The 24,183-nt window shown below is 39.6% G+C and overlaps 1 protein-coding gene across 5 annotated transcripts in view; it reads right to left on the minus strand.

The window, feature by feature from the left end:
* Nucleotides 1-24,183, minus strand: part of CEP70 (centrosomal protein 70) — a 69,730-nt gene that overhangs the window by 34,201 nt on the left and 11,346 nt on the right. For all 5 annotated transcript variants that reach the window (XM_045857216.1, XM_045857215.1, XM_045857214.1 and 2 more), the window contains 5 exons: nucleotides 8,505-8,629; nucleotides 6,332-6,422; nucleotides 6,081-6,204; nucleotides 5,600-5,780; nucleotides 4,657-4,826 (listed from right to left, as the gene is read on the minus strand). In XM_045857216.1, coding sequence (XP_045713172.1) covers nucleotides 4,657-4,826; nucleotides 5,600-5,780; nucleotides 6,081-6,204; nucleotides 6,332-6,422; nucleotides 8,505-8,519 — 581 coding nt within the window. In that variant the 5' untranslated portion in view covers nucleotides 8,520-8,629. The remainder of the gene's footprint in view (nucleotides 1-4,656; nucleotides 4,827-5,599; nucleotides 5,781-6,080; nucleotides 6,205-6,331; nucleotides 6,423-8,504; nucleotides 8,630-24,183) is intronic.

Consider the following 24,183-nt stretch of genomic DNA (forward strand, 5'->3'; position numbering starts at 1 on the left):
TGCTCAATCCACTGAGCCACACCAGCCAGGGCCTAAATCATATATTTTATATTAATTTCAAAGTATAGTTTTAAAAATAACCACAAACATTATATCTCAACATATTAAACGTATATTCTCCTTGTCACAACAATTCTATCTCTCTCTGGCATCACTCCCACAGAAGTATTTGCTCAAGGTTGTAACTCAAGATTATCAAAGTTGCTCATTGTACCATTATTAAGGAAAGTAAAAATGCAAAAACAATTTATTCTTCAACAAGGAAAAAGTTATATAAATAACAGCACACCCATACTATAGAAAATGCTGAAGTATTAGAATAATGTAGACTTCCAGTCAAGATGGCTTATATCCTCATATAACCACATCAAAATTACAACTAAAACATAGAACCACCACCACTCAAAAGCATCAGAAATCAAGTTGAATGGAAATCTGACAACTACGGAATTAAAGAAACCACATCCATTCCAAGTGAAAGGAAGGGAAGACACATGGAACAGCTGGTCCCACATCCACATGTGGTGGATAAAAATTTGGGAGGGCTATTTCAGGAGTGGGGAGTCACAGCCCCACACCAGGCCCCACAGCCCAGGGTCCCAATGCCAGGAAGCTAAGTCCTCATAACTTCTGGCTGCATAAACCAGCTTGGATTGAGTTGGTGAAAGAAATTTCTGGAGTCCCAAGCAGTTCCTTTTACAGAGCCCATACTCAGACTTAATGAGACTCACTCCCTCTGAGCTCAGGCACCAGGGTAGCAGCTTGAAAGACACAAGTAGCATACAGGGAGAAACTGAAGTGTTTAGCATCAAGGTGAGAGCTGGGAGACAACTTTCAAGCAGACAGAAAGATGAGCAGAGGCCACTGTTCCTTTTCTGAGCCCTCTCCCCAGAGCTGGCAGGCAGGTGCCATATCTGAGACTCCATCAACCTAGCTAACACTGTTTGCCCAGCTCTGGAGATCCCCTGAGACTCCATCCCACCCAACTTGTGGGCCCAATCAAGCTCCTTTTCCGTATGAATGGCTGGTCTTGGCGCATGCTTCACAACTTCCTAAATCCTCTCAAACAAGCAACAGCTGGCCTCAGTGAGCCCCCAGCCCTCATACCTCTTGCTAAGTGGCCCCAGACCCAGGTACTAGCAGCAGCCAGCCTAGATTCACAGCTTGGCTTCACTTGGGAATCTCCAAGACCAGCACAAAGAGCAGCCATTTCAGATTGCTTTATAGCTCAGGCAGTGTGGCCCCAGGCAACACACAGATTGGGGCTGACCTTGGCCTGCACCACCTGGGAAACCCCAGAGCAAGTGAACCAAGTGGACAGCTATAGATCACATCAGAGCACCATCATCCTGCCCCAACACAGCTGATCCTCCACAGAGGGCAGAGGTTGGTGGTCAGTGATCACAGCCAGTCCTCGCAGCTGACTGGCCTGGGTATATCCCTCCCTTTGATCTGCCAACAGCAACCAAGGCTCAACTACAAGAGGAAGGTGTACTCAGATCACATGAAGGGTGCATCTCAAGTACCCAATCTGGGTGATAGGGGAGGCTGTGCCACTGGAACCTATGAAAATATAATTTTTTTAAAAAGCGGTTATCTCTAGGATATGGAAATTAGGAGGGGTAAGCAGATCTGTAACATTTAACTTTAAACACTTTTATATTCTTTGAATTTTTATAAGCATGCACTGCTTCTATAATTAAAAAATCCTCGAAGAAAAATAAAGTAACATACTTTCACATGTTATTCTTTTTAAAGTAAGAATTCATACTATTTCCCTCCTATCTTGGGAAACTTACCAATCTCCTCCCTTTAGAACTAATTCAACCAACTGTGATTTTAATATAACCTTCTGGATTATTCTTTCTTTTCAACCTTTCTCCATCCCAACACATACCAGCTTTATTATCCTGCAAATATGCTTTAATGTCCTTTATAGCCTTAAAAGTCCTCGTACCTCTATACTTGCCCCTTATGCCACCATTCCGTATCTACCGTTTTTCTTAAATATATTTTATTGTTATTACAGTTCTCCCATTATCCCCCCTTCATTCCCCGCCACCCTGCACACCCTCTCCCACCCACATTCCCCCCCTTTAGTTCATGTCCATGTGTCATAAGTTCTTCAGCTTCTACATTTCCCATACTATTCTTACCCTCCCCCTGTCTATTTTCTACCTACCATCTATGCTACTTATTCTCTGTACCTTTTCCCCCTCTCTCCTCCTCCCACTCCCCTCCATGTGTTCTCCATTTCTGTGGGTCTGTTCCTGTTCTAGTTGTTTGCTTAGTTTCTTTTTGTTTTTTTTTTTAGGTGTGGTTGTTAATAATTGTGAGTTTGCTGTCATTTTACTATACATGTTTTTTTACAGATAAGTCTTTTTTTTCTTAGGTAAGTCCCTTTAACATTTCACAAAATAAGGGCTTGGTGATGATGAACTCCTTTAACTTGACCTTATCTGAAAAGCACTCTATCTGCCCCTCCATGCTAAATGAAAGCTTTGCTGGATAGAGCAATCTTGGATGTAGGTCCTTGCCTTTCATGACTTGGAATACTTCTTTCCAGCTCCTTCTTGCCTGTAAGGTCTCTTTTGAGAAATCAGCTGACAGTCTGATGGGAACTCCTTTGTAAGTAACTGTCTCCTTATCTCTTGCTGCTTCTAGGATTCTCTCCTTCATTTTAACCTTGGCTAATGTAATTATGATGTGCCTTGGTGTGTTCCTCCTTGGGTCCAACTTCTTTGGGACTCTCTGAGCTTCCTGGACTTCCTGGAAGTCTAATTCCTTCGGCAGATTGGGGAAATTCTCCTTTATTATTTGTTCAGATAACTTTTTTGCTTGTTGTTCTTCCTCTTTCCCCTTCTGGTACCCCTATAATTTGGATGTTGGAATGTTTAAAGATGTCCTGGAGGTTCCTAAGCTTCTCATTTTTTTGAATTCTTATTTCTCCATTCTTTTCTGGTTGTATGTTTTTTTCTTCCTTCTGATCCACTCCACTGATGTGAGACCCAGTTTCCTTCCCATCACTATTGGTTCCTTGTGCATTCTCCTTCATTTCACTTAATGTAGCCTTCATTTGTTCATCTAATTTGCAACCCAAATCAACCAATTCTGTGAGCATCTTGAGCACCAGTGCTTTGAACTGTGCATCTGATAGGCTGGCTATCTCTCAGTCGCTTAAAAGTACTGGCTCTGGGGCTTTCAATTCTGTTTGAGCCATCTTCCCCCCCACCTTTGGTCTGGTTGCATCTGTTACATATGAGGGGCGGAGCCTTAGGTGTTCACCAGTGCGGGGCACCCCAGTTGCTGGGTTGTGACATTGTATGTGGGGGTGGGGTTCGAGAGGGAACAATGGCACTTGCTCTGCTCTGCATGGGACCTCAGTCCCCTCTGCCACTTCCCCTGAGAAAACTGGGTCCCCCTGGTGCCAATTCCCATGTGGGTGGGCCTGTGCACCCCATGGGACCCTCCAAGGACCTTTCCTGCGAGGCTGGGAGTCTCTCCCTGCACCTCAACCCCTACAGATGTTTTCAGTCAGTGCCCCGAGGCTCTATTTCCCAGCGTTGTGATCCTGGGTTGTGCACAGTGCCTTGCTTCACAATTCCCACCTCACTGGGTCTGCCGGTTGCCACTCCTTGGCTGGGGTCTGCCAGCAGCTGCCTGCAAGCTCAGGGTCCACCCGCTGTGGTCTTGCATGCCCCGGATACCTTATGAGCTTGGTCCCAACGCTCTCTGCTCTACACACCTCAACCCATGCCCAGCTGCCCAACTCTGCCCCTCCTACCGGTCTGGATGAATAGGTCTGTTTTAACTTCTTAGTTGTCCAACTTCCATACAGTTCAATTTCCTGTCAGTTCTGGTTGTTATTCTGTTTCTAAATTATTGTTGTCCCTATCTTCGTCGTGCAAAGAGGCACAGTGTGTCTACCTATAACTCCATCTTGGCCAGAAGTCCATGTCTACCTTTTCCTTCATTGCCAACTTCATTCATTCTGGGTGACTGTTACCTGCTACCTTCAACAAACTTTTATGGAGGAATTATTTGTGTCAAACTGAGTATTCTGAGCAAATAAGACAGGAAGAAGGTAAACACATAAACTGATGAGGCAGCATGTAACACTTCTTAACATCTTCTCCTCCTTGAAACACTCTGTTCCTTGGTTATCCTGACACCTGAATACATATAACTTCTGCCTCTTTGTCTACCTGAGATTTGGAAGTTCTCTGGAGTTCAGTCCTTCCAACTACAGGCCTAATATTTCTACATGGCTGACAGAAGGTATCTAAGCACATGCCCATAAACAAATTGATCATCTTCCCTCCCTGTTCCCCAAACCTAGCATGCAGTCTTACAATCTTTAACTCCTCTCCTTCTTTCTTCAACTATAATCAGTCAGTCTGGGCAATTTCTGCAATTATTTGCTTTTAGCTTTAACACAGCCTTCATTATCTCTCACCTAGACTATTATAACTCAATACTAACTTGTCGTTCTGTCTCTAGGCTTAATTTCTTTGCTTAGAAATCCTGGGGATTTTTATCATGCTACACAGAAAGTAGACCCCAGTTTATGAGATACACATAACCACTCCCAAGATAAAATCAGTTTAAAAAAAATGATTAATCTACCTACAAATCAATATATGAAGCAAATCTTACTGTCTATCCAAGACGGTATGAGGAACTCTTTTGCAGAGATAAGAAAACACTCGGTTTTGAGTGACAATGCGCTCTTCTTCCTCCTTTGTTAATCTATAAATATCCTTTTGCAAAAAAGCAATAGTCTCTTGTTGCTCCAATCGTTTTTTCTTATAATACTGACATTTTGCCTATAAGAAAATTTTCAAAACACATGATTATGGTATGCACATCTAGAACGTGCTGTCTTAACAATATTGTACACAAAGCCATCTTCACTGTTTCTATCAAGCTGCTTCATTCAAGGACTTTAGTATTGAGGCTATTTTTAAATGGGTGCAAGCTCCAGAAAGTGTCATAAATGTGAAAATGTTAATAAGTAAAACAGGTATAAAATGGAAGAAACTGGAGAGTTTTGAGCTACGATGTTGAAAGCACACTGGAAAGGCAAGGGGAGAAGCAGTAAGACCAAGAGAGAAGCAGGAGAGAAATGAAGGTGGAGACCTTGGACCAGAGTGGAGACTAAAAGAAGAAAAGTTTGGAGAGGAAAATTCAGGAACTGAGTTTTAGGCATGTTAAGTTCTAGATGCCTCTATTAGACATCCAGTAGACATACCAAGTGGGCAGTGGGATATGAGTTGGGAAGTAAGGAAAGAGGTCTGGGCTACAGGTTTAAATAAGGTGCTAAGAACTAGACTAAGCATCACCAGGGAAGTTAGAGTATATACAGAAGAGAAAGGGTCTAGGGATCCCAACACTGAGAGGTTAGGGAGATGAGAAGAATCAGCAGTGGGGTCAGAAGGAAATCAAAAGAAGAGATATTCTGGAAACCAAGGGAAGAATCTCAAGAAGGGGCAGTAACAGGTCAAGAAAAGTAAAGACCACTGAATTTAGCAACATGGAAGTCCCTGCGACCATAATGAGCTGTTTTAGTACAATCATGTACAAATATAGAACTCAGTACCTGCAAAGCTGTATGCTCCTTTTGAAGATCTTTTATTTTATTCTGCTGCTGGCAGACCCTATTTAGGGATTCGTCCTCCAATTCACTGATTTTGGATTTCACACTCTCCAAAATTTGTTCCAAGTCATTAGCTCGTTGTTCCTGATCTACTACTCGGCATTTTTCTAGCTGAAGTTCTTTTCTAATAATAAACACAAATCACATCAAAAAACCTAAATCTAACAACATAATGAATTTATAAACTTTCTTTGCATTCTTAAAATTTCTATCTTATTACACAAACCAAGAAATGAAATATATGGCACCATTACATAGTTAAGCTATTACAAAAAAAAAATTACCTGTTAAAAATATTTTAACTTAATATTTACAAAATGAAAAGTTAAATTTCAAGATTTTTTTCAAGGCAGTTATTTCTAGAATGCACACCACTTGGATACAAAAAAACTCAAGAGAGATTTTTTTTTTTCCATTTTCTTACTTAAGCTGCTGATTAGTTTCTATGAGTTCCTGGATCATGCTCTGTTGACGGGATGTTTCTTCCACCAATGTTGTCAAGTTCTGTCTCATCCTTTGTGATGACTGTTTGTCAAAAATGATGAGATCTACATTTAAAAAAAAAATGTAATACAAATAGGTAAAAGTAAAGGTACAGCAAAAAATTAAGATAAAAAATATTTTAAAAGAAAAAATAGCTTTTTACCATAAGGAGCAGGAATAGGATCTGATTACCTTTAAGATCTGTTCTTTTGACTAGACATAAAGGTTTTAAGCCATGTGTCGTCAACAGCACATTTATGCTCTCCCATTCTGCTTCTTCCCGCTACAATCGCAAATGAAAGAATTAAGAATCAATTTTAGAATATAAGTGAAGAAATAAACTCTTGTATATAATTTCCTTTGTTTTTGAAACTTTTTATCCAAGTTTTTAATATGAATTTTCATGCACATTGAATGATTAAAATTAAAACAAATGGCTTAAAAAAAAAACCCTTGTAATTGCAGTGAACCAAACAGACCTTAGGTTTTTTATTGAACTGAACCAGACCAGGTCCCAATCAAAAAAAACAGCTGCAAACTAGGTTACATTAACTGAATAGTAAAGAGAAGATGAGTCACTTGAAAACAAGTATCATTTTAACAATGACTATGGTCACCAAAAAAACAAAGGGAAAAAAATCTGACTCAGTGGAGCCAATAATTTAGGTATCTCCTTATATAATGGACCTAGTCTACCTATAAAAAGAAGTCTCTCACCCTAGCTGGGTGGCTCAGTTGGTTGGAGTGTTGTCCCATAAACCAAAGAGTTGTGGGTTGGATCTCTGGTTAGGGCACATACTTAGGTTGCAGGTCCGATCCCTGGCTGGGGCACATGTGGGAGGCAGCTAATTGATGTTTCTCTGTTTCTCTCCCCCACCCCTCAGCACCCCACCGGCCCTCCTTCCCCATCCTCCTCTCCACCCTCTTTAAAAGCTATGAACACACTCTCAGGTGAGGATTAAAACAACAACAAAGGAGTCTGTCCACCCACTGAGGTAACTGATTCTAGTAGAATCCCTCTGTGAGGTCTCTCAAGTCTTGTATCCCTGATTCTAAATATGTATTTATGCCATACAGCTGAGAGGGGATTCTAACTCTCTAGATTGTGAATAAAAACAAAACAATGGGAAGAAAAAAATAATAAGGACATAAAATACGAATAGGAATAGAAATAGAGATGACTTTTTTCATTTAAAAAATACATTTAAATCCATGGTACTGATACAATAGTTTTATAATGGGCTTTTAATATTAAGTACAGCGATCAATTTTGAAATCACTGTGTGAGATGTTCTCGTTTTTTAAGATATTAAAGTATATTTATGAAAAGGCAATTTGAGTGAATTTTCAATGTTTAAATGCTTGAAAAATATATTCAATAAATACATTTTTACTACTGCTATAGTTTATAAATACTATAATAGCTTAAACGTAAAAATTTAGACAAAGCACGATGAAAAGTATTACTCCCAACATCCAAATGCCCCACTAACATTAAAGATTCTATCAAGACAAAAAAGGAACAAATTGCCCTGATGACTCCTTGACAGCTTCATGACTTACAGAGCCAAGTAAATCTTTCCTTTTGACTGCTGACTTTCTTTCCCTTCTTTATCTTTTGTACAGCTCTCCTCCTTCCTACAACTGTTCCTCTTATTTAGCTGCAGGTCCTCTGGTCACAAAGATCAATGACACAGAACTAAAATTATTACTGATCTGTTTTAGGAGCCAAATGTTTTATGTGGATATCTCAGTGCAGGTCTAGTATGACTCATAAAATGTTCTGTAAATAATATTGTCACAAATACTGAATGACCCAATTATACATGTTATTCCGTGATACCTCTTTTAAGAGAAAGAATAACTTGATTGTTTGCAAATTCTGAATAGAGTTAAGAATGGCATTTTCCAAAGTATGTGCTGCAGAACACTAGTCGGATGAAATACTGTAATTAGGAAATGCTGTATACTAAAGCTTCCTTTTGAAGACTAATAGTATTGTGAAGTCTTAGAATAATGAAATCATTTAATAGACTGCAACCTGACATTTCTCAAAATTATTTTACTAGATAATCTTTTTATTTTATTTTTCAATTACAGTTTACATTCAATATTATTTTGTATTGGTTTCAGGTATGCAGCACAGTGGTTAGAAAATCATTTAGTTTACAGAGTGGCCCCCCAATATTCCCAGTACCCAGCTGGCACCATACGCAGTTATTAAACTATTATTGACTATATTCCCTATGCTGCACTTTACGTCCCCCAAAAGAATCCTTTTAAAGTAATACTTTTCATATATGTAGATGTAGTATTCTTTACCACATACTTTGAGAAACATTGGTTTCAAATATTTCAAGTTTACCTGTTTTTCAGTCATTATTAGTCTGTTTGATGATTTACTGGACTCCTGGGCTTTAGCGGCTGTTGGAGATATGGTTTCGTTTGCAGAACCAAAGTAGAGATTGGCAATGAAAAATGCTGAGTTGCCTAAATTAAAAGAGAAAAAAGTACAATAGGTGTTGAATGAAATTTTATTTAAGAAAATCCACTATTCTTGAGCAATTTAAGCCATTTGTGTGTCAAAACTTTTGTAGTGTCTTAGAAAGCTGATTTAAAGGGTGATGGGAACAAACCCTATCTTATAATGTTCTCCAATAGATATTTAAAAAATGGGGTTTTACACACATACCAACATAAAGAAAAATACTTGTTTTAACTAGATAACATGAAAAGCACATGAAGCTAATAAACTGTTATCTTTTGAAAGCTGCTTCTCAAAAAATAAAAGCATTGTGCCTGACCCAAAAGTTACAGAGCAGTCTAACAATTCACTGGACTATTTCCAAGAGCGAATGGAGTGCCACTTTCTTAGGTGGACTTTATTTCTAAGTAGATCAGAGGTTAGCAACAAAGGGTTCTGTTTCACACACACACACACACACAAATTCACAGTCAGTCTAAACTACCATCACTTGTTCTTGTTATCTAAGATTCTACCAGTCTACAGAAAAAAACTTCCTTGGATTATTTTATATACGAGTATAATCCCTCCTCTCCAGAGGCACAATCCCACACATTCATTAGCATCATGGAATTTTAGAACTTGAGAAGACCTTGGAAATTGTTTAATCCCAAAACTCTGGCTGTTCATAGGTGACAGAAAAGAGTATAGGGAGAGCTGTACCAATATACCAGGTACTAGAGCCATCTGAGTCATCCAAATCCCAGGACTGATCAGAGGCAGGCCTCCTTGCTGTCAGTCAGTATTTCTTCCAAAGCACCCTTCTTCCCTTCTTTATCTGCTTCAGATCGTGAAATCCAAATAAACAATTTACTGGCCACCACCGATAATTTAATTATAGCTAAACCTAGTAGCATATTATAAATTCTCATATTCTGCCATTTTTGCAGTTTCACATCAGAGTCCCTTCTCCCTTTAAACTCTGGTCTCTTTCAATAACTCAATAACCTACTAAGTTCAACCCTATCGCCTTTATTTTAAATAAAGATCCTGTTCAAAAATGTCGAGCAACTTCACCTGCTATCACCTTTCAGCTAGATTTTTTTTTTTTACTTTTCACTAGAGAAAATTTCAAAAATACACAACCGTAGAGAAAATGTATAATGAACTCATGTATTCACCAATCTACTATAGCTTCAATGATAACCAACATTCTTCCATTGTTACATTTCTTCCTCACCCACTTATATTTCGGTTTATATCTCTAACAAATACAGACTCAGTATTACACCCAATAAAAATAATAATTCCGAGCCCTGGCTGGTGTAGCTCAGTGGATTGAGCACGGGCTGCGAACCAAAGTGTGGCAGGTTCAATTCCCAGCCAGGGTACATGTCTTGGTTGCAGGCCATAACCCCCAGCAACCGCACATTGATGTTTCTCTCTCTCTCTATCTCCCTCCCTTCCCTCTCTAAAAATAAATAAATAAAATCTTTAAAAAAAAATAATCCCTTACTATCACTTAATATCTAGCCTATGTTCAATTTCCCCCCAGTGTCAGATGATTTTTTAAATAAGGTCCATATTTAGCACTCTTAAGTTTCTTTTAATTAACAGTCCCAGCCCCCTTTTTAACATGCCACATATTTGCTGAAGAAATAGGCCATTTGTCTTACAGAGTTACTCTCATTTCAAATTCAGCTTATTGTACTCTCATCATTTATCACATTTTTCCAGCTCCTACATTTCTTGCAAACTGGTTATATCTAGAGGCTTTATTAAATTCAGGTTCAGTATGGTTTGGCAGGAGTAACTCAGAGGTGGTGCTGTGTCCTTCCTACTGATTAGGAATCAGGCAGACTTTTAAAATGGGAAGAATACACTATGTAAAGCAGACATAAGGCTTGAAGACATCAATGTAACAGAATCTCCCAAAGAGCCACATATTCTGACAACTTTCCTAACAGCCACCCCAGACCTCTCTCAAAATGTCAAGTGTCCCTGCAGGCTCAAAGCCTCCACCTTGTTAACTCATACTCAACCTTCAAATGTCAGCTCAAATTTCCTTCTCCATGGAAATCTCCCGATTCCATAAATCAGGTCCTCTTGTTATATGCTCTTGTAGAAGTATAAGGAGTCAAGTATAGAGGTTTGAAGTTCAGTGTCAGATGGCCTGAGTGACTACCAGCTTAACCATTTATTAAACTGTGTGACATGGACAAACTCATTAATATCTTTGAGCCTTGATTTCTTCATTTGTAAAAGAGACAACATAGTAATAATACTTACACCTCAGAGGTTGAATTAAGTCAGACAACATGTAGAAAGTATTTAGTACAAGAGCATGTCACACAGAAACTTATAGATAATTGGTAGCTGTTATTACGTAAGTATGATGAACAAAATGGATCTTACCTAATCATACCATCATATATTATCTTAGACCTTTTTCTACAAATTACTCAGCTAACTATCTGATACAAGTTGTTTTACATAAAAATGTCTAGGTAAAATTAAATTCTATGAAATAAGTAGTCTGCTTTTTGGTAATGGTCGAGTAGGCAACTCTGCCTCTGAAGACAATGAAGAACGCCAAATAAAACATTTTTTAAAAATATATAAGTATTAAAGAACTAACAAGATATGAGGAATTACCAGGCAAAAAAATCAAGAAGTTGAGAACCCACTTTTTCCCTGAAAGCATTTGCCAAACCCAAAAAAGAACAGTGAGAATCAGTGGTTAAAGATAAAAGCCTGGAAGGGCTACAACTCTCAGGAGAAGGGTGAGGGAGAAGTAAGCCACCTCTCCCGTGAACTGAAACCTGATTTCCCCTTCTCTGTGTCATTCCAGTATCTCACGGATGTCCCAAATTAACAGTGCTTCAAGCACCTGGCAGAGCCAATGAAATCTCTGGGAAAAGGTCTCAAATTAACCCCACAAAAAAATGTTTCAAGTACAACTTCCAGAAAATGGTTAGAGATAACTAAGGCATATAGGAAACAAGACATAAGGAGAATAGAAGCAACAGTCAGAAGAAAATCAACCAGCAAAGAAAGACTTCTAGTATTGTAATTATTAGGTACAGACCATAAAAAATTATGCAGACAATGTTCAAAGAAATAAAAATAAAACCTTGAAACCTCTGGTAGAGAATAATAACTGATTTGAAAAAAATTTTTAAATTTAGAACAAAAATTTACAATAACTGAAATTAAGATCTTAAAACACAGGCTTAACAAAGTAGATTAGACAGAAGAGAAGAGAAAATTAATCAACCAGAAGGGAAGTTAGGAGAGACTACTCACTTCTTTAGCTCTCTATGCTGCAGTCAGGAAAACACAGAAGAGATTCAACTTTAAATGGAGGGAATACTGACATCCAAGAAATGGAGGAAAAAAGGGAACAGAAGCAGCAATTGAAACAAACAAACAAAAAAAAAAACAAAGAAGTTTTGAGAGTCAATGAAATATTTAAGTCAACAGATTTTAGAAGCCCAACATAATAATGCATCAGGATAGAGAAAAAAATCACACCTAGACACATCATATTAAAGTATAAAAAACTAAAATCTTAAAAGCAATTACAGAAAAAAGATTATCTTCAAAGGAGTGACAGAATGTCAGCTAACTTCTTAGCAGTAACAATGGAAACTAAAAGTAAACTAAAAGTAGTATCTTCAAAGTGCTGAAAAAATTAAATGCAGATTTAAAATTCTAAACCCAGTGAAAATATCCATTAATAATGAAGGCAAAAGCCCCTGGCTGGTGTGGCTCAGTGGACTGAGTGCCAGACTGTTAACCAAAGTGTCACTGGTTTAATTCCTAGTCTAGGGCACATTCCTGGGTTGTGGGCCAGGTCCCCGGGAGGGGGCGCAGGAATGGCAACCACACACTGATGTTTCTCTCCCTCTCTTTCTCCCTACCTTCCCCTCTCTAAAAATAAACTTAAAAAGAAAAAAAAAATAATGAAGGCAAAGGATATTTTCAAACAAAACAAAACAAATCTGACAAAACTCCTAAAGATGCTCCATGCAAAAGATTTCTTGATGGAAAGAGCTGTAGAAAGGAGTAAAGAGCAAAGAAATGGGGGGAGTATAAACACACACTGACTACATAAAGTAGTAAGATCTTGTGAAGTTTAAAATGTAATTAAAAGGCACAATGACAAAAATATATTAGTTAGAAGTAGGGTAAATAGAGTAGCAGTGTTCTAGTTTTGTTTGTAATACAGGAGGAGAGTAAAGGTATGTACTACCATCAGGCTTTTGTAAGTTAGGGATGCTCAAGAATTTCCAGGATAACAACTAAATACAACATAAATGTGTAATTTCCTAATTAATAAAGGGGAAAAAGAGACCATGATGATAAGTCAAAGTAATTTCAAAAGGAGAGATTAAACAGAGAACAAAAAGAAAAGTACATGAAAAGATAGCAGACTTAAACTCACATCAGTAGTATTAAATGTAAATGGAGTAAATGCTCCAGTTAAAAAAGAAAGATGGGCCCTTGGCTGGTGTAACTCAGTGGATTGAGTGCCAGCCTGCAAACCAAAGGGTCACCAGTTGGATTCCCAGTCAGGGCACATGCCTGGGTTGTGGGCCAGGTCCCCAGTAGGGGGCACACAAGAGGCAACCACACACTGATGTTTCCCTCTCTTTTTCCCTCCCTTCTCCTCTCTAAAAATAAATAAATAAAATCTTTAAAAAAAGAAAGATGGTCAAGCTAGATTTAAAACACAAAATCAAACTATATGTTGTTAGAGCAAAAAAAGACACCTAAAATACTAAAAAGCCGTAAAATATAAAGGATGATAAAAGTAAAAGAATAGAGGATTGATGACATAGGGACAGCATAGTTTAATCTCTGACTCCATACATAAAAACAGAAGCAACTAGGTAGCAAAGACAAAAAGAAAATAACAATATTTATGTCAAAGCTTAGTGACAAGTTATTAGTACAAACATCAAAATAGAAGTGGGTGGAGACAAATCACTATTAGCCAGAAAAACTGCAGTGTATCAGCATCTTTGTAGGAAGACAAAAAAAGCCACACACACTCTCTAACAGTTATTTGGACAGGAAGATTCCCAAATCATTGGTATTTGCTAATATTGTCTATGGCACTAACACGAAAACAGCAAGTGAGGAGCACCAGGAAAGTCTCCAAATACCAAGATTCTGTGATCTGACCGGGGACTGCTACTTCAGATCTTGGAGGACCAGACAAAGAGGCAGGGGTGGTGGATGTACCTCTCCCCACTGTTGTAAATCCCTCCCACTCTGGCTAAAGTGACTTCCAGGGGATTTAGAGGGTTATCATTCTTTTCTTTTCCCCTTCATTTTTCCCCCTTTCCCCCTTTGGGAGCCAGACATTAAAGACCAGGACTTTTTAGCAAATGTACATATGAGGAAGAAAAACTTATTGCATATGCCCAAGGAAATATTCAGGCTAAAAAAGATCTGAGAAGACCTTAAGTTTACATCTCAGGCTGATCCACAGGAAAAAGAAAACCTGGAACAATGAAAAAATAAAAATAAAAAACAAAACCCAGCTAATCATGGTGAAGGAAGAGAATCTTGACTTTCAGAGTTACCACATTATTAGATTCAAATATCCAGTTTTCAACAAAAATAACAAGGTATATACAAAGAATCACAGAAGTATGACCTATTTAAAGGGGGAAAAAATCAACAAAAACTGTCAGGGTTGGGGCAGAGGGGAGGATCTGAGGGCTAATCTACTAAAGATTTTAAAACAGCCATGTTATGGTTGCCAGAGTGAGGTGTGGGTGAAAAAGGTGAAGGAATTACAAAGTACAAATTGGTAGTTACCAAATAGTCATAAGATGTAAAGTACAGAATAGGGGATATAATTGATAATATTGCAATAGCTATGTATGGTGCCAGTCAGGTACTGGGACTATCAGGGTGAACACTTTGTAAAGTCATCCTCCCTCCAGACAGTCATATACTGTCTGACTACTATGCTGTACACCTGAAACTAATACAAAATAATATTGAATGTAAACTGTAACTGAAAAACAAAACCCAACCACACGCTGCCTTCGGGAGATACATCTAAGCAGCAAAGACAAACATAGACTAAGGTGAAGGGGTAGAAAATGATCCCACAAGCAAATGGCACCCACAGAAAAGCAGGTGTAGCCATACTTGTATCTGACAAAATGGATTTCAAGAAAAAAAAAGGTAACAAGAAACAAAGAGGGACACTTTACAATGATAAAGGGGGTACTGCGTCGAGAAGACCTAACAACAGGGTTCCGGATCCTCAATGTGGAAAACCCTCATGTCTCAGCCACTGTGGAGAAGTGGCCCATGGAGCAGCTGCAGGCCGCTCCCTGGGCCGAGTCCAGTCTGATGGATGGAGTGACGATGACTGACGCTGCCTTGCTGTATGACGCCACCTGCATGGTGTCCGTGTGCTACCAGAGGGGACCCTGGATGACTGCGAACTCCATGCAGTACCACAAGCACAAGGCCTGGTGCTTTGGTGGCTGCTTCAAGAATTTCATCAAGGAGGCTCAACAGGAAAGATTAACTGGACAGACTGTTTTCAACAAAACCAGTGGCTTAGGAACCAATTCCAATCTGGACATCATCAGTCTGAAGGAGGACGTCCTGGAGAAGGCTGGGGTATGGAATCCTGCTAGGGGCTCATCATCACAGAGGTCACCAAAGGCCAAGGCCCTAATGTCACCAACTCTCTGACAAAAAGGTCCCTCATTGTCACCACAGTGCTGCCCTCAGAGAGCACTGGAATACAGCAACTCTGCTCAGGGCCACAGGCCAGAGGCCTCCTAAAGCCATAGCACTCTGTCCTCATGCCTACCTGAGACCCGAGTGGCCAGTCCCTTCTGTAGAGGCCTGTGTGCTTGCATGACACCCCTGACCACTCCCTAAGCCCAGAAGTCTGAACAGGAACCGTGATGGTGTGAAAGAAAGAAGGGTTGGCCTGACCTCTGAACCAGGACTCAGGGTTTACCTCTTTCACCGCAGTCTGCAGGGAAAAGGCCCTTTCTGCTGGTCTCTCCAGCTGTGGCAGATGATCTGGCCACACCTGGAGAGCCCATCAGGTGCTGTGAGCCCACACACATGCCACACTCCAAAGTGCCCCATCCTAAGAGCTCTAGGCAACACTCTACCTGCCATCCTCCCTCCAGTCCCAGGACTGAATAGTGCCATTTTCTTCTGACCATTTCAAGCCAAGGAGTGCCATTTGGGGTCTCCTAGAGTCTCTTCCCTTTGGAGCTCAGGATGGGCAGGATGTACTCAGGCCACTGCCCCCCTCTGAGTGTCAAATGCTGTGCCAACTCCACGTATGCCAGCCCCTCTTGAAAAACCCCCAGGGTGACCAAGACCCTCCCTCTCAGAGATACAGCACCGCTCTTGGGGGCCCACGCTGGGCTATGTTGGGGGGGAGGCAGCCTGGTTGCAGCCTGGTGGATTCCAACCAAAGACCTTTTGAGGACAATTCTGGCCCTGGTCAGCTTCTCTTTATAATAAAGCAAAATGTTTACAAGGGAAAAAAAGAAGACATAACAACTCTCAATAAATATGTACCCAATTAAGGAGCACCAAAATATATAAAGCAACTACTAAGAGAACTAAAGGGAAAAACTGACAAAAACACCATCATACTAGGGGACTTAAATACCTTATTGATAGCTGCAGACAGGTCATCCAAAAAGGAAATCAATAAAGAATGACACATTAGACCACATGGACATAACTGACATTTAAAGAACCATTCATCCCAGAATACCAGATCATATATTCTTCTCTAGTGCACATGGAACTTCTCAAGGACAGAACATATGTTAGGACTCAAAACTAGCCTCAACAAATTTAAGACTGAAATTATACCAAGAATATTCTCTGAACACAATGCTTTGAAATCAGAGAACAACTGCAAAAAGGAAGCAAAAACCCCGACAAACATGTGGAGATTAAAGAACATGCTACTAAAAAAATGACTGGGTCAAAGAAGAACTACAAAGTGAGATAAAAAATATATAGAAACAAATGAGAACGACAATGCTACATATATATCAAAGCTTTGGGGATGCAGCAAAAGCAATAAGAAGAGGGAAGTTTTTATCATTACAAGCCAATCTCAAGAAACAAGAAAAATCCCAAGTAAACAACCTAATAAAATATTATATCTTAAAGAATTAGAAAAAGGAAAAAAGCATCTCAAAGTCAGAAGAAGGAAATAATAAAAATTAGAGCAGAATTAAATGAAAGAGAACAAAAAACAATACAAAAATTAATGTAACAGAGAGCTGATATTTTGAAAAGATTAATAAAATTAACAAACCTGACTTCCGGCCAAGATGGAGGCATAGGTAGACACACTATGCCTCCTCGCACAACCAAGATAGAGACAACAACAATTTAGAAACAGAATAGCAACCAGAAATGACAGAAAACTGATCTGAACGGAAGTTGGACAACCAAGAAGTTAAAATACACACATTCATCCAGACCGGTAGGAGGGGCACAGTTGGGCAGCCGGGCACGGGTCCTGGCATGGAGAGCAGAGAGCATTGGGACCAGACACATAAGGCATCTGGGGTGCACAAGACCACAGTGGGTGGACCCTGAGCATGCAAGCGGCTGCTGGCAGACTCCAGCCAAGGGGTGGCAACTGGCAGACCCAGTGAGGTGGGAATTGTGAAGCAAGGCACTGTGCACAACCCAGAATCACAGCGCTGGGAAATAGAGCCTCGGGGCACTGACTGAAAACACCTGTAGGGGTTGAGGTGCAGGGAGAGACTCCCAGCCTCAGAGGAGAGGTCCTTGGAGAGTTCCATGGGGTGCACAGGCCCACTCACACGGGAATTGGCACCAGAGGGGCCCAGTTTTCTCAGGGGAAGTGGCAGAGGGGACTGAGGTCCCATGCAGAGCAGAGCAAGTGCCATTGTTCCCTCTCGAACCCCACCCCCATATACAACGTCACAACCCAGCAACGGGGGTACCCCGCACTGGTGAACGCCTAAGGCTCCGCCCCTCATATGTAACAGATGCAACCAGACCAAAGGGGGCGGGGGGGAAGATGGCTCAAACAGAATTGAAAGCCCCAGAGCCAGTACTTTTAAGCGACTGAGAGATAGCCAACCTATCAGATGCACAGTTCAAAGCACTGGTGCTCAAGATGCTCACAGAATTGGTTGATTTGGGTTGCAAATTAGATGAACAAATGAAGGCTACAATAAGTGAAATGAAGGAAAATGCACAAGGAACCAATAGTGATGGAATGAAAGCTGGGTCTCACATCAATGGAGTGGACCAGAAGGAAGAAAGAAACATACAACCAGGAAAGAATGGAGAAATAAGAATTCAAAAAAAATGAGGAGAGGCTTAGCAACCTCCAGGACATCTTTAAACATTCCAACATCCGAATTGTAGGGGTACCGCAAGGAGAAGAGGAAGAGCAACAGATTGAAAATGTATTTGAACAAATAATGAAGGAGAACTTCCCCAAACTGGCAAAGGAAATAGACTTCCAGGAAATCCAGAAAGCTCAGAGAGTCCCAAAGAAGTTGGACCCAAGGAGGAACACACCAAGGCACATCATAATTACATTAGCCAAGGTAAAAATGAAGGAGAGAATCCTAGAAGCAGCGAGAGACAAGGAGACAGTTATCTACAAAGGAGTTCCCATCAGACTGTCAGCTGATTTCTCAAAAGAGACCTTACAGGCAAGAAGGGTCTGGAAAGAAGTATTCCAAGTCATGAAAGGAAAGGACCTACATCCAAGATTGCTCTACCCAGCAAAGCTTTCATTTAGCATGGAAGGGCAGATAAAGTGCTTCTCAGATAAGGTCAAGTTAAAGGAGTTCATCATCACCAAGCCCTTATGTTATGAAATGTTAAAGGGACTTATCTAAGAAAAAGAAGACTTATCTAAAAAAACATGTATAGTAAAATGACAGCAAACTCACAATTATTAACAACCACACCTAAAAAAAAAAAACAAAAAGAAACTAAGCAAACAACTAGAACAGGAACAGACCCACAGAAATGGAGAACACATGGAGGGTTAGCAACAGGGGAGTGGGAGGAGGAGAGAGGGGGAAAAGGTACAGAGAATAAGTAGCATAGATGGTAGGTAGAAAATAGACAGGTGGAGGGCAAGAATAGTATAGGAAATGTAGAAGCTAAAGAACTTATGACACATGGACCTGAACCAAAAGGGGGGGAGTGTGGGTGGGATAGGGTATGCAGGGTGGAGGAGAGTGAAGGGGGGAAATGGGACAACTGTAACAGCATAATAAATAAAATATTTTTAAAAAGAAATAAACTTCTTCCACTTGTAAAAAAAACAAAAACAAACCTGTGGTTGGATACACTAAGGAAAAAAGAGAAAAGGCTCAAACAAAATTAGAGATAAAAAATGGGAAGTTATCACAGACATCACAGAAATACAAAGAAGCATACAAGAATAAAAGACAATATGCTACCAAATTTAATAACCTGGAAGAAATGGATAAGTTCCTATATGTATAACCTTCCTAGACTGAAACATGAATAACTGGAAAGTCTAAATAGACTGACCAACAGTGAGGAAATTGAAACCACCATTAAAAACCTCCCCAAAAGTAAAACTCCAGGACCAAAAGGTTTCACTGGTGAATTCTACCAAACATTCAAAGAATATTTGATACCTATCCTTCTCAAACTCTTCCAAAAGAACTGAAGAAGAGGCAATATTTCCCAACACATTTTATGAGGCCAACATAATCCTGATACAAAAACCTGGCAAGGATAACACAAAGAAAGAAAACTACAGACCAGTATCTCTGATGAATATGATGCAAAAATCTTACACAAAATACTAGCAAGTCAAATACAACAATACATTTAAAAATAACATATCACAGACTTCTGGTAAAGATGGTGGCACAAGTACCTGCCTCCTCCCACATCAAAATTACAACTGAACTACAAAACAACCCGTCATTCAGAACTGCCTAAAATCTAGCTGAATGGAATTCTTACAACTAGGAATTAAAGAAACCACATCAAGACTAAGAAAATAAGATACTTTCTAGATAACTAGAAAATAATCATGATACCTATATACAAAACAATACCCTGGAATATGATAATTGGTGTTGTTTCTAACTATAAATAAATAAACAATAGAATTTAAAAATTAAAACAAAAGATTCTTTTCCTGAGAGTGAGCCAAAAACATGGGTGTGCATTATATACAGGAGCACATTGTACATGGCAAAGTATGCTAAGTTTCAATAGTGATAATAATCACAGTGAACTGAAACCCAACAAACATGTTTAAATTCATGGCTTTATACTGACCTTATAAACAATTGACGTATACATGACAATTGTTTAAATTGTCTTCTGAATATAAGGAATCAACATACAAGATTAATTACTACAGTATTATTTATAAGAGCACCAAGAAAAGGAAGGAAACTAGATATTCATCAACTGGGAGCTGGTAAATAAATTCTGGTAACATGCAATGTACCAGGATAGACAAATGAAAATATTATGTAGATGTAAAAATAAATAATGAAAAAAAAAAAAGAAAAGAAAAAAAATGATGATGCTCTTCATCTACTGGTTATAAATTATCTCAAAGATATATATGTATATTAAAAATCAAATATAAATGTATATAATTTCTTGTTTATATATAAATGTTTTCTTAAACAGAAATATAATAAACCAAAAATATTTGCTGACTTTGGGGAAGGATCAGAATTATTAAAATAGTGACTTAAGCCTGGCTGGCGTAGCTCAGTGGATTGAGTGGGGGCTGCAAACCAAAGGATCGCTGGTTCGATTCCCATTCGGGACACATGCCTGGGTTGCAGGCCAGATCCCCAGTGGGGGTCACGTGAGAGGCAACCACACATTGATATTTCTCTCCCTTTCTTTCTCCTTCCCTTCCCCTCTCTAAAATTAAATAAATATTTTAAAAATAGTGATTTAAGTGAAAATTTTCAACACACATGCATTCAAACAGGAAAATTCAACTCTATGAATGTCTACTATGCCAATAATATTTACATTAAAAAGTAAATTTAATAAAATTTAAACTGTAAAAAAATGAAAGAATCAATTTATTATCTTGAAAATTGGTAAATAAATGGTAGGAATCAAGTATAAATTCTGCCTTTCCTAAAAGAATTATATATAGTGCTACCTATCCAAATGATTACATAAGGGATTAGTATTCCAACTAGTAACTGAACAGGACACGATAGAATTACACACTGCTATTTTGCAACCTTCAGTGAATCGAGATAGGCATTAAGTAGCACCAGCTGCTGAGATCAGTAAGAAAAAAATAATACGCCTTATGTGCCTCCCACAGTCTCACCAATCACCACCTAGAAAATTGCCAAGGGGAGTGACTCTAAGCCTTACCCAATCTGGAATCCAGCTACCAACGTGCAGGAATTACCCGAGGCAGAGAAGCATGTGAATTGTACATGATTATACAATCAGCAAAAACCAGACTGCAAGATACAGAAAACAAATTACCAAGGTTCTTTATGATTAATTATGAGAAAAAGAAAGGAACAGAAAAAACCTACAAATTAAAATTTTAAAAAATATTTTTTGGAGAACATTATGGTAAATGAAATAAGCCAGTCAGAGGAAGACAAATACCATATGATTTCACTCATACGTGGAATCCAATGAACTGAACTAACAAGCAAAACAGAAACAGACTCATAGAGAGTAGACTGACAGGTAACATGGGGGAGTATAGGGGGGATGGAGGGAGTCAACCAAAAAGAAAAAGGACTCAGGACATGGACAACAATGTGGTAACTGTGGGAGGCGGCGGGGTGCAGGGGGTACAAGGTGACTAAATGGTAATGGGAAAAAATATAATAAAGACTAAATAAAAAAGACTTCCGGCCAAGACGGAGGCGTAGGTAGACACTGTGCCTCCTTGCACAACCAAAAGGACAACAACAATTTAAAAACAAAAAAACAACCAGTACTGACAGAAAACTGAACTGTATGGAAGTCCGACAACCAAGGAGTTAAAGAAGAAACATTCATCCAGACCCGCAGCAAGGGCAGAGTCGGGGGCTGGGTGGAGAGGACTCGCAGCAAAGCAGCGGCTGGTGGACCCCAGGTGCTCAAGGTAGTAGTGGGCCAACCAAACAAGGCGGTGGATTGTGGAGGGGCTTGGTGCACAAGGCTGCTGGCTGACCAGGCAGTCCCACATTCGTGCGTAGATAAACCAGGTAAAACTGAGGGGCCAGACAGACTGAGCAACCCGGGGTCCCAGCTCCAGGAAATAAAGCCTCAAAACACCGACTGAAAACACCTGGGGGGTTGAGATGCCCGGAGAGACTCCCAGCCTCATGGGAGAGTTCGTTCGAGAGACCCACAGGGTCCTAGAATGTACACAAAACCTCCAACATGGGAATCAGCACCAGAAGCACCCAGTTTGCTTGGGGGAAGCAGCGGAAGTGACTGAAATCTAGAGAGTGGAGCAAGCGCCATTGTTCCCTCTCGGACCACGCCCCCACATACAGTGTCACAACCCAGTGACTGAGTTGCGCCCTGGTGAATACCTAAGGCTATGCCCTTTACTACATAACAGGTGCAATAAGACAAAAAAAAATGGCTCAAATGGAAGAACAGATCAAAGCTTCAGAACAAATACAACTAAGCAATGAAGAGATAGCCAACCTATCAAATGCACAGTTCAAAGCACTGGTGATCAGGACGCTCACAGAATTGGTTGAATTTGGTCACAAATTAGATGAACAAATGAAGGCTACAATAAGTGAAATAAAGGAATCTGTACAGGGAACCAATAATGATGGGAAGGAAACTGGGACTCAAATCAACAGAGTAGACCAGAAGGAAAAAGGAAACAACCAAACAGAAAAGAAGGAAGAAATAAGAATTCAAAAATGAGGAGAGGCTTAGGAACCTCCAGGACATCTTTAAACATTCCAACATCCAAATTATAGGGGTACCAGAAGGGGAAAGAGGAAGAGCAACAAACAAAAAAGTTATCTGAACAAATAATAAAGGAGAACTTCCCCACGTTGGCAAGGGAAATAGACTTCCAGGAAATCCAGAAAGCTCAGAGAGTCCCAAAGAAGTTGGACCCAAGGAGGAACACACCAAGGCACATCATAATTACATTAGCCAAGATTAAAATGAAGGAGAGAATCCTAGAAGCAGCGAGAGACAAGGAGACAGTTACCTACAAAGTTCCCATCAGACTGTCAGCTGATTTCTCAAAAGAGACCTTACAGGCAAGAAGGGTCTGGAAAGAAGTATTCCAAGTCATGAAAGGTAAGGACCTACATCCAAAATTGCTCTACCCAGCAAAGCTTTCATTTAGCATGGAAGGGCAGATAAAGTTCTTTTCAGATAAGGTCAAGTTAAAGGAGTTCATCATCACCAAGCCCTTATGTTATGAAATGTTAAAGGGACTTATCTAAAAAAAAGAAGATAAAAAACATGTATAGTAAAATGACAGCAAACTCACAATTATTAACAACCAAACCTAAAACAAAAACAAAAAGAAACTAAGCAAACAACTAGAACAGGAACAGAACAACAGAAATGGAGATTATAAGGAGGGTTAGCAACAGGGGAGTGGGAGGAGGAGAGAGGGGGAAAAGGTACAGAGAATAAGTAGCATAGATGGTAGGTAGAAAATAGACAGGGGAAGGGTAAGGGTTCCCCCAGACAGTATGGGAAATGTAGAAGCTAAAGAACTTATAAGTATGACACATGGACATGAACTAAAGGGGGTGGGAGAGGGTGTGCAGGGTGGAGGAAAGTGAAGGGGGAAAATGGAACTTTAATAGCATAATCAATAAACTATATTAAAAAATAGTCAAATGAAATAGAAATATTGGCATAAAATTTTTCAAATAAATAAATGGAAACATTAAAAAATATCATGGGCAAGACAATATCATAATGTCTAGATATATGTATTCATGAAAAACTTTTTAAAACACAAGGAAGCAATTACCATAAAAGTCAGAATGGCCATTCGTGGGAGTACAGAAGTAGCTGTGACTGGGATGGGGAGATGGGGCACTCTGGCATGGCTAGCATGGTTCTGCACCCTGATCTAGGTGCACCGTCTTTTAATAATTCATTATGCTATCCCTCTAGTCTGTGTGTTCTGTTTGATTTCATAATAAAAATTCATTTCACTATTAAAAATTAGTTAAACAATAAAAACAAAACTAAAGGAAATACCCAAAAAGCTGGTATAATTTTTTTAAGATTTTATTTATTCATTTTTAGAGAGAAGGGAAGAAAAGAAGAAAGAAAAATACTAAGGTGTGGTTGCCTCTCACGCGCCCCCTATTGGGGACCTGGCCTGCAACCCTGGCATGTGCCCTGACTGGGAATTGAACTGGCAACCCTCTAGTTCACAGCCAGCACTCAATCCACTGAGCTACACCAGCCAGGGCTAAAGCTGGTATCATTTTATAGCCAGACTGCCTGGGTTTGAATTATGGATTCTTCCATACAGCCAGAAAAGTACTAATCTCTCTGTGCCCCCTTTTCTCTATCACAAAAT

Source organism: Phyllostomus hastatus, unplaced genomic scaffold (assembly GCF_019186645.2).
Source record: "Phyllostomus hastatus isolate PE091 unplaced genomic scaffold, TTU_PhHast_1.1 phas_scaffold_129, whole genome shotgun sequence".
Taxonomy (NCBI): Eukaryota; Metazoa; Chordata; class Mammalia; order Chiroptera; family Phyllostomidae; genus Phyllostomus; species Phyllostomus hastatus.